The 10,673-nt window shown below is 47.5% G+C and overlaps 1 protein-coding gene across 1 annotated transcript; it reads right to left on the bottom strand.

Moving 5' to 3' along the window:
* Window positions 1-741: 741 nt before the first annotated feature.
* LOC123175515 (uncharacterized) lies at window positions 742-984 on the bottom strand. The gene has a single exon (XM_044590227.1). The coding sequence runs from the start codon at window positions 982-984 to the stop codon at window positions 742-744; it is 243 nt and encodes an 80-aa protein (XP_044446162.1).
* Window positions 985-10,673: the final 9,689 nt, after the last annotated feature.

Raw genomic sequence — 10,673 nt, 5'->3', positions numbered from 1 at the left:
TGCTAAATATCTTGGTGCAATGATGTGAGCATAACTTTGGTGTTGTACTTCAACGGCGCAGCAATGCACGCTGATGCTTCTAGTAAGGATGGACCTTGGCCTAAATGATCAATTATCTACCAAATAGGAGTTTCGAGGGGTTGAACATTTTGATTGCGTGGAATACATTATAATGTTTTTTAATCAAAGGGATAAGTTTTAGTCTCACCGCTGATCGACATACAAAATCGTAAACTTTTATAAGTGGGTTCCGAATCATGCCTCCTGAAAATTAACATTGAAAATCCACTTCAGTCCCTATATGCATGCATGTCAAGCAGCTTAGTAATATTACACTGGTTTCATCTCGAGAATAAAATGACAGCGACTGCTAGAGAAACCCCGGTGCGGGAGTGTATTGTAGCGCGTGACATAAACAGAAAGACTCCCTTCATATTTAGTGATCTAAATGCTCTTATATTTCTTTACAGAGAGAGTAGTTGAAATCCCATTCCATTGTGGCAAGTGAGGGCTTGCAGACTACATAGAAGGAAGTACATTAGAATAGACACACTGTGTCACTTCATTGGCAGTTTCAGACTTTCAACACTAAGCAACTTGTGTATGAACAGTACTGTCTAATACTAGCTGAGCTAAGGAGGAGCAAATCACAAGGTCCAGCCTCGAGCCATGGTCCGGCCGGGCGGCAAGTAAAATTGAGAAGAAGAAGAAGAAGACCCTGTGGCCTGCGGGTGTGGCTAGCTAGACGCGGTGGGCAGGGATGACGCCGTCGTCGAAGTTCTGGGAGTAGCTCTTGAGGTCATACCCGAAGCTCACGGCGCGGCGCTTCGGCCTCAGCACAGCGCGCCTCAGCCTCCAGAACAGCTGCCTCACGGGCGCCGGCGCTTGCCGCCATGACCCGGAGCTGTCGTGGCTCTTCCCCTCCATCATCTTTCGGCTGCTGATGCTCCTTGTCACGCCCAATGATCCTCCCAGAAATGCCATTGGTCGACCTTGATGAGATGATGCGGACGGGAGCTCACGGTTGATCAAAGACGGCTCTGGTGCTCTTCTTTCTTGGTTGATCAGGTGGACGGGAGCTTCTGATCTAAGATGGACATGCAGAATCTGCACAAATGGGGATCCTCATGTGACGCCCGGGTAATTAAGCTACAGTGAACCTATGCTAACGATGCCACGTCACCTCCGTTACTGTTTCTAATCGCGCGTTAGTTCAAAAAACCGATTCAAAATATGGCAAACAACAAAAGTTTTCAAAAATTAAAAAGAAAATGTTCGGAGTGTGCCAACTAATGCCTAGGCGTTTATGGTAAAGAAACCACGCTTTTACATAATGCCTAAATATTTAAAATGAAATAAAACAGACAAAAAAATAAAGAAAAGGGACAAAACAAAAAACAAAACAAAAGGAAAGAAAGAAAGAGAAAAGGCCTCCCCCCACTGGGCCACGGCCCAGCAGGCCACCAGGTCGCCAGGCTGGCCCATCAGCCGCGCCCATATCCCCAACTACCCCTAACCCTAACCCCCACCGACACCCACTCCCCCCACCCCACGTTCGCCTCCTCCTCCCCGATCCAGATCGGGATCGGGAGAACGACGCCGCCGCCCGGATCGACCGCGCCCGCCGTTGCCGGAGCTACCTCGTCGGACGCCATCGCCGGCCTGCCTCCTCCTCCCCACCGGCCTACTTCCTCTCCGCCGTCGTCCCCGTCAACCACCCCGACCACCGCTGGCCCGTCCCTACGAATCAGGGTGAGGCCCCAAGCCTCTTCCTTTCTTTGTCCCCGCGCTCACCGCGCCCTCGCCACTGCTTCGCCCACGCTGCTACTGATGCCCTCGCGCTCGCCTGCCACGCCGTTCTGCCATACCGGCTCATCCCGCCGCGCTCCGCCGCTGGCCTCTGCTCTGCTGCCCCGCTGCTGCCGCTCCGTACCCGCCTCGCCTGGCCGCCCCGTGCGCTCCCCGCTCACCTGCCGCGGCTCCGCCGCTCCAGCCTCGCCGCGCTTCCCGGAGCTCCTCTGCACCGCCTCGCGGCCGCGCTCCCGCACGGCCCTTGGCCTCACCCGTAGCCCCCGAGCGCTGCTCCCGCCTTCCCCGCTGACGGCCGCCGCGCCTGCACCTCGCTGAGACCGCGTGCGCGCCGCCCTGCGCCCCATCTCGCCTTGCGCCGCAGCTGCTGCTTCCTGCGCGTGCCCGCTGCGCACGCGCGCGCCGTCTTGCATCCCTCACCGCTGTCGCTGCCCCTGTTCGCCCTGGCCTCGCCTTCCCTCTCCGTGCGCCGCTCCGGCCATCCCCGCCTCCTCTGCACATGCCCCGCGGCCACCCCGCCGGCCATCGCGGCCATCTGCGCCCGCCTCGACGCGCCGCCTCCTGCTCCGGTTCCACACCTCCGCCGCCTCTGCTGGACGGCGTCGTGGGAGCCGGCGGCCGGGCCGATGGCCCCGCCCGAGCCCCAGCGCCTGGGCTCGCCCCAGACGGGTGCACCCCTGTCGGCCACGCCCGCTGCGCCCCCTCGGGCACGTGCCCGCACGCCTGTAACCGCTAAGGCCCCTAGGGCCAATGACAAAGGGGCCCCAGCGCCCCAGAACGATTAAAAAAGAAATTAAATTAAATAAATAAATAAAAAGTAAATAAAAATGTTAACTAATTAAGTAATTAATTAACTAAATTAATTAATCTTGTTTAATTAAACTAAAAACATTAGTTACCTAATTAACTAATTAAAGTGATTAATAGGTTAATTAGATTATTGTACCTATGACATGCGGGACCCACGCGTCAGCGACCCAGTCAACACCTCTGTTGACTGCTGACATCATGATGACGTCAGCATGCAATATTCTGGATAATGTTGAACTAAATTAATTAAATAAATTCTAAATTTGATTTAAAACTTTAAAAATTAAAATAAAATAAACCGTAACTCGGATCGAAATACTTTGTACATGAAAGTTGCTCAGGGCGACGAGACGAATCCGAATACGTAGCCCGTTTGTCCGCCACACATCCCTAGCATATCGAACCTGCAACATTTCACCTCTGGTTCATTTGTCCGAAAACGCGAAACACCCGGGATACTTTCCCGGATGTTTCCCCCCTTCGCCGGTATCACCTCGTACCGCGTTAGGGCACACATAACACCGATGTTTGCTTTGTCATGCATCGTTATGCATCTATTTTCATTGTATCATTGTTTCTTCCCCCTCTTCTCTCTGGTAGACTACGAGACCGACGCCGCTGCTGGTGCCCCGACCAACTACGTTGTTGACGACCCCTACTTGCCAGAGCAACCAGGCAAGCCCCCCCCCCCCCCGCGCCCTTGATCACCAGATATCGCCTATTCCTTCTCTCTACTACTTGCATTAGAGCAGTGTAGCATGTTACTGCTTTCGGTTAATCCTATTCTGTTGCATAGCCTGTCATTGTTGCTACAGTTGTTACCCTTACCTGCAATCCTAAATGCTTAGTATAGGATGCTAGTATTCCATCAGTGGCCCTACACTCTTGTCCGTCTGCCATGCTATACTACTGGGCCATGATCACTTCAGGAGGTGATCACGGGCATATGCTATATACTTTATACTGTTACATTACTTATGATACTGTTCGGAGATGGGGGCTGAAGGGGCAGGTGGCTCCATCCCGGTAGAGGTGGGCCTGGGTTCCCGACGGCCCCCGATTGTTACTTTGTGGCGGAGCGACAGGGCAGGTTGAGACCACCTAGGAGAGAGGTGGGCCTGGCCCTGGTCGGCGTTCGCGGTTACTTTAAAATAACACGCTTAACGAGATCTTGGTATTTGATTTGAGTCTGGCCACTGGCCTATACGCACTAACCAACTACGCGGGAACAGTCATGGGCATTCGACGTCGTGGTATCAGCCGAAGCCTTCTTGACGTCAGCAACTGAGCGGCGCGCGCCGGGTTGGACCGCGTAACGCAACTTCCTTTGTAATGGAGGTTGCTAGGTCTGCTCACCGGCCGCCCTCGCAACGTGCAGGTGTGCAATGGGCGATGGGCCCAGACCCCTGCGCGCATAGGATTTAGACCGGCGTGGTGACCTCTCTGTTGTGCCTAGGTGGGGCTTCGACGTGTTGATCTTCCGAGGCCGGGCATGACCCAGGAAAGTGTGTCCGGCCAAAGGGGATCGAGTGTGTTGGGTAATGTGGTGCACCCCTGCAGGGAAGTTTATCTATTCGAATAGCCGTGATCTTCGGTAATAGGACGACTTGGAGTTGTACCTTGACCTTATGACAACTAGAAATGGATACTTAATAAAACACACCCTTCCAAGTGCCAGATATAACCCGGTGATCGCTCTCACACAGGGCGACGAGGGGAGGATCGCCGGGTAGGATTATGCTATGCGGTGTTACTTGGTCAACTTACCATCTACTCTCTTCTACATGCTGCAAGATGGAGGCTGCCAGAAGCGTAGTCTTCGACAGGACTAGTTATCCCCCTCTTATTCTAGCATTCTGTAGTTCAGTCCACCGATATTGCCCCTTTACACAGATACCCATGCATATGTAGTGTAGATCCTTGCTTGCGAGTACTTTGGATGAGTACTCACGGTTGCTTTTCTCCCCTTTTCCCCCTTTCCTTTCTTCCTGGTTGTCGCAACCAGATGTTGGAGCCCAGGAGCCAGACACCACCGTCGACGACGACTCCTACTACACCGGAGGTGCCTACTACTACGTGCAGGCCGCTGACGACGACCAGGAGTAGTTTAGGAGGATCCCAGGCAGGAGGCCTGTGCCTCTTTCGATCTGTACCCCAGTTTGTGCTAGCCTTCTTAAGGATAACTTGTTTAACTTAGGTCTGTACTCAGATATTGTTGCTTCCGCTGACCTGTCTATGATCGAGTACTTGTATTATGATGCTTGTATGACTTATTTTATTTTAGAGTTGTGTTGTGATATCTTCCCGTGAGTCCCTGATCTTGATCATACACGTTTGCGTGTATGATTAGTGTACGATTGAATATGGGGCGTCACAAGTTGGTATCAGAGCCGGCTGCGTGTAGGAATCCCCCTTCCACTCTCCTAGGCCGAAGTCGAGTCTAGTCATTGCAAAACTTTTACTAACATGACTGTGTGGTTTACGGGCCCACGTCGTCATTAGGTGGTATTAGGATCTTTTATTCCTCTATCTTTACTCTGGGAATCTGATTTCTCTTCTATTCGGGTTGAAATAAATTTACTAACTCTCACTCTAGGTTCTCGTAAACTACTTCCTCCGGGAGAGCCCCTTATCACAGATGATTGACTGATGCATCAGAAGATTCCGAAGATACCCTCTAATATTCTCCTGAGACTTTGTGCCCGTCGTTTTTGTAATTCCCTATCTCCGATATATCCCTATGGATAAATACATACATTCGCCATCCATATCTTCATTCCAAGTTGCTCTTGATATTACTAGATACCACGGATTTTCCAATATCTGGAGAATATAACGGAACTACATAACTTCTTATGAGTTCATCAACTATTAATTCTTACCGATTCCAATTTTCCCCGGGGTTCTGAGTGGTAAATCACTCGAGGACATCGATAAGTGAATCGAGACCTCACTACGATTTAATAACTCTAAGTAATTTTTGTTGCTTACGAGTTTAATAATCCTTCAAGTCATTCCTAGCCTGAGCAGCTATATCATTATCGTACAAACTTTTAATTGTGCTACATGGTCCTTCTGCCCGAAGCACAATTTTCGATGATGAGCTAAGCTTACATCGATTTTCCTCATCATATCATTTTGCCTTGAACAACAAGCTTGATTTCGAGTTGTGTCGTACCCATGGTTCCAATAACCTTTCGCTTCATCATTCCTTTGACTTGATGTCGTCGCTGGTTGATTACATCTTCATGAAATCTCTCGACAAATGTGTCGTGATCATCATCAACTTTATGAGCTCTTCCAGGATATCAATCGAATTCATGATGAGAAATACCATCCTTGCCCTCGATGATTTGTGTTATCATCGGCCACTTTATTGCCTTCCTTCCAACACAAACTTGATTGTGTTTTGTGTTATACCTTGAGTTCCTTGTTATCCATCATTTGTTCTTCTTTACCTTGGAATATTACCACCTTTTATGACAAGATGTCGTGGGGAAATTTCACCACCTCTTGAGAAAAATACAAGTGATACTTATCACCATCATCATTCCTTCTTGGTCCCCGTGTTATTTATAACCGGAATGCCGACAAATGAACTATGATGTGTGAATTCAAAACTTCTAGTAACCCTATTGCTTGGAAGTTACGAACGATAGTTTCTTTCATCATGTGTTGATTATTGACTCACCATTCTAACATCGACTGTGCTACTTAGTCCATCTTCTAGGTGCATGTTTTGATCAATGATTCACTCGAGTATGTTCTCCTCGAAACATACTTTGTTATATACTTCGACATGTCCAATATGTTACTTTGTTCACATAATTGTGGAAATCCATCCTTTGGAAATCTGGATGAATTGTCGCTGAGTCCATCAGCCACCTCCTCATCATCTCCTTGGTTTACTGATGAACTCTTGTTTCGGAACTCGCTTCCATAGTTCATTTCCCGAGAATCTTATGAGGTCTTCTCGTCAATTCATGTCGCACCTTTTTATCTCATGCATCCTAAGTCTGAGGTATCCTGACCCCAATCAGATCGGAATCTCGGTCGGATATGATGGTTGGACCATTTTCCAAGAGTCATAATGTTGGTCCTTATTTGACCCGGTAAGGTGATTCATGCCTAGCACACCTGGCCGTAGGACCTATTGTTATAGTATCATTTTTAGCAAGGTTATCCATTCTTCCGTGAGGAAATTGTAAGACTTATTCTACAAGCTGTTCTTGATGGATTCTTCGTGTATTCAGAGTTTGAACTTTGCTTGGAGACCATGTCAATGCTATCTTGAAGCGTGTCTCTGGTACTCCGATTTTACAATAAGCACATTTGTAGCACAATGCAAAATGTTTGTTGATCAATTATCCAAACAACACTGTATGGGTAATGTCATGAAAATTCTCTCCCGTACCTAAAGAGTTTTCTACATTATATCCTGTCATGGATATCATGCTCTGCTTGTCCTTGGGAAGGATATACCCTTGAAATATGTGTTTAAACACATTTTCCTTTCCATTGTTCTGTTTAATCTGATAATCGTATTTTCCTTTCCATTGGTTGGTTTAACGTTTCTTGTGATCTATAGGATCTAAGCAGTAATATTCTTCTGCTTATATAAACACTTTGGTGTACAACCGTGTCAGTAAGACCCTGTTGCATTTGTCGATAGCATCCCGGTAACCACCGATGGACGAGAACTTTGCCTATTGGTCCGCCTCGTTCAACGAGCAAGAAAATGGTTCTCTTCGTCCCTCGCCCTTGGTATCGATGTTGTTGCCGACATAACTGACAGGCTAGCCTCTGACATGCCTTGCTATCATGACCGTGCAAGATGTCTGCCCCCCTTTCTACTTTAAAGCACATGGTGGGCCCATAACCCACAGTTCCACAGGATCGAAACCTGACTCTCCTGTACACCCCCTATTCTCAAGGTTGTTCCTCGTGCGTGGCCTCGTATGTAATTCACGGACCACCTTCCTAGTGATCTATTTTGGTAACACACGCAATACTTATTCTCGTTGCTCTGGACCCCTTTCACACTTTGTTTCAGGCAACGAACGATTGCCTACCTGCTTGAAACTTCCCATGATACCTCCTTACTTTACTCTTGATATCTTCTTAAGTTTCAATTCGAGAGTTACTTTCTGCCACCTTCCCCGATGTTATCGACCAGATATTCAACCTTGCAGAGGTCCGTTTTTCTGGAATACCCACCCTCTATTCTTTCGTAAGTACGATGCCCATCCTGAAGAAAGGATGCCGGCTTAATCATGATGACTGAAGCATAGGAATGAAGACATCAATGTTATGGATCGACCTCTTCGAGAAGAGCAACAAAGATGAAGAAGAATCATTAGGATTTCATAACCTATTCTTCCCCCTTACTCCCCTCTTAAATCTCGGGACGAGATTTCTTGTAGTGGAGGAGAATTGTGACGCCCGGGTAATTAAGCTACAGTGAACCTATGCTAATGATGCCATGTCACCTCCGTTACTGTTTCTAATCTCGCGTTAGTTCAAAAAACCGATTCAAAATATGGCAAACAACAAAAGTTTTAAAAAATTAAAAAGAAAATGTTCGGAGTGTGCCAACTAATGCCTAGGTGTTTATGGTAAAGAAACCACGCTTTTACAGAATGCCTACATATTTAAAACGAAATAAAATAGAAAAGAAAATGAAGAAAAGGAAAACAAAAGGGACAAAACAGAAAACAAAACAAAAGGAAAGAAAGAAAGAGAAAAGGCCTCCCCCACTGGGCCACGGCCCAACAGGCCACCAGGCCGCCAGGCTGGCCCATCAACCGCGCCCATATCCCCCACTACCCCTAACCCTAACCCCCACCGACACCCACTCCTCCCCCCCCCCACGTTCGCCTCCTCCTCCCCAATCCAGATCGGGATCGGGGGAACGACCCCGCCGCCCGGATCAACCATGCCCGCCGTCGCCGGAGCTACCTCGCCGGACGCCATCGCCGGGCTGCCTCCTCCTCCCCATCGGCCTGCTTCCTCTCCGCCGTCGTCCCCGTCGACCACCCCGACCCCCACTGCCCCGTCCCTACGAATCACGGTGAGGCTCCAGGCCTCTTCCTTTCTCTGTCCCCGCGCTCACTACTAGATAGGATCGAACTAAGAAAAATGGTAAAGATAGGAGTGTGATGGTTGTGATACGATACTGGTGCATCTCCCCCAAGTTTGGAAGTTGCCAAGGGGAGTGCCCATACCCATGTGATTATGTCTCCTTTGTTGATGATGAAGGTGGAGTTGTTGATGATGGGTAATCGCACATCGAGCGTAAGAGATCCTCCAACTTACGGATAATGCCCTTGAGTGCGACAATATGCTCCTTCAACAAAATATTTTCACGGGTGAGATACTTGTTTTGTATACGAGCTAACTCAATCATCTTGAAAGCTTCGATCTCAGTTGGGGTAAGAAGATTGTGATCAAGTTGAAGGTTGGCTTCAGGAGCTTGGTCCTCTGTGGCCTTCTTGATCCCTTCATCTTTGTTGATCTCCATAGGTTCTTCCCTCTTCAGCTCTATCTTCATTAGCCAAGCATCGTTGTCACCATTGTTGGAAGAGGGGGACGACATGATGCCTGGCTTGACAACCCTGACAGAAACAGCTCGAAACAAGAACAGAGGAGAATTGCATGATACGGGAGTGAAAACCTTTGGGAGAATATATAATGAATTTTTACCGACCAAAATACGTATCGTGCAAGAAACCGGAGTCCGGAGAGCACACGAGGTGCCCACGAGGTAGGGGGCGCGCCCTCCACCCTCGTGGGGGCCTCGTGTCCTTCCCGGACTGCTTCTTATTTTTCTATTTTTCTAAATATTCCAAAACGGAGAAATATTGCCATTAGAACTGTTTTGGAGTCGGTTTACTTACGGTACCACATACCTATTCCTTTTCGGAGTCTGGGACGTTCCGGAAAGTGTCCCTTATGTATTCCTCCGGGGTTACGGTTTCAATAACATTGGTTTCAACATTTATAGGATTACCTGAGATATAATGTTTAATTCTTTGACCGTTCACCACCTTCGGATTTGTGCCTTCGAAGTTGTTGATTTTTATGGCACCGGAACGATAGACCTCCTCGATAACATAAGGACCTTCCCATTTAGAGAGAAAGTTCCGTGCAAAAAATCTTAAACGAGAGTTGTATAGCAATACATAATCCCCTACATTAAACTCACGCTTTTGTATCCTTTTGTCATGCCATCTTTTAACTTTTTCTTTAAACAACTTGGCATTTTCATAAGCTTGGGTTCTCCATTCATCAAGTGAGCTAATGTCAAATAACCTCTTCTCACCAGCAAGTTTGAAATCATAATTGAGCTCCTTAATAGCCCAATAAGCCTTATGTTCTAGTTCGAGAGGTAAGTGACATGCTTTTCCATAAACCATTTTATACGGAGACATACCCATATGATTTTTATATGCAGTTCTATAGGCCCATAATGCATCATCAAGTTTCTTGGACTAATTCTTTCTAGATCTATTAACAGTCTTTTGCAAAATTAATTTGAGCTCTCTATTACTCAATTCTACTTGACCACTAGACTGCGGGTGATAAGGAGATGCAATTCTATGATTAACATCATACTTAGCAAGCATTTTACGAAAATCACCATCAATAAAATGTGAACCACCATCAATCATTAAATATCTAGGGACTCCAAACCTCGGACTACGTACATCTCATCAAAAAATCGAATGAATACCAAATTCACATGTCTACTAATAGCAAGACTTCTCCCATGTCCTCAGGAACAAACGTAACTACTCACAAAGCATATTCATGTTCATAATCAGAGGGGTATTGATATGCATAATAGATATGAACATATGATCTTCCACCAAATAAACCAACTAGCATCAACTACAAGGAGTGATCAACACTACTAGCAACCTACAGGTACCAATCCCAGACTATGAGACAAGACTTGGATACAAGAGATGAACTAGGGTTTGAGAGGAGATGGTGCTGGTGAAGATGTTGATGGAGATTGCGCTCTCCCCGATGAGAGGAGCGTTGGTGATGAC

The sequence above is a fragment of the Triticum aestivum genome, chromosome 1D, assembly GCF_018294505.1.
Source record: "Triticum aestivum cultivar Chinese Spring chromosome 1D, IWGSC CS RefSeq v2.1, whole genome shotgun sequence".
In the NCBI taxonomy this organism is placed as follows: domain Eukaryota; kingdom Viridiplantae; phylum Streptophyta; class Magnoliopsida; order Poales; family Poaceae; genus Triticum; species Triticum aestivum.
This window is presented reverse-complemented; position numbering and strand designations above follow the sequence as displayed.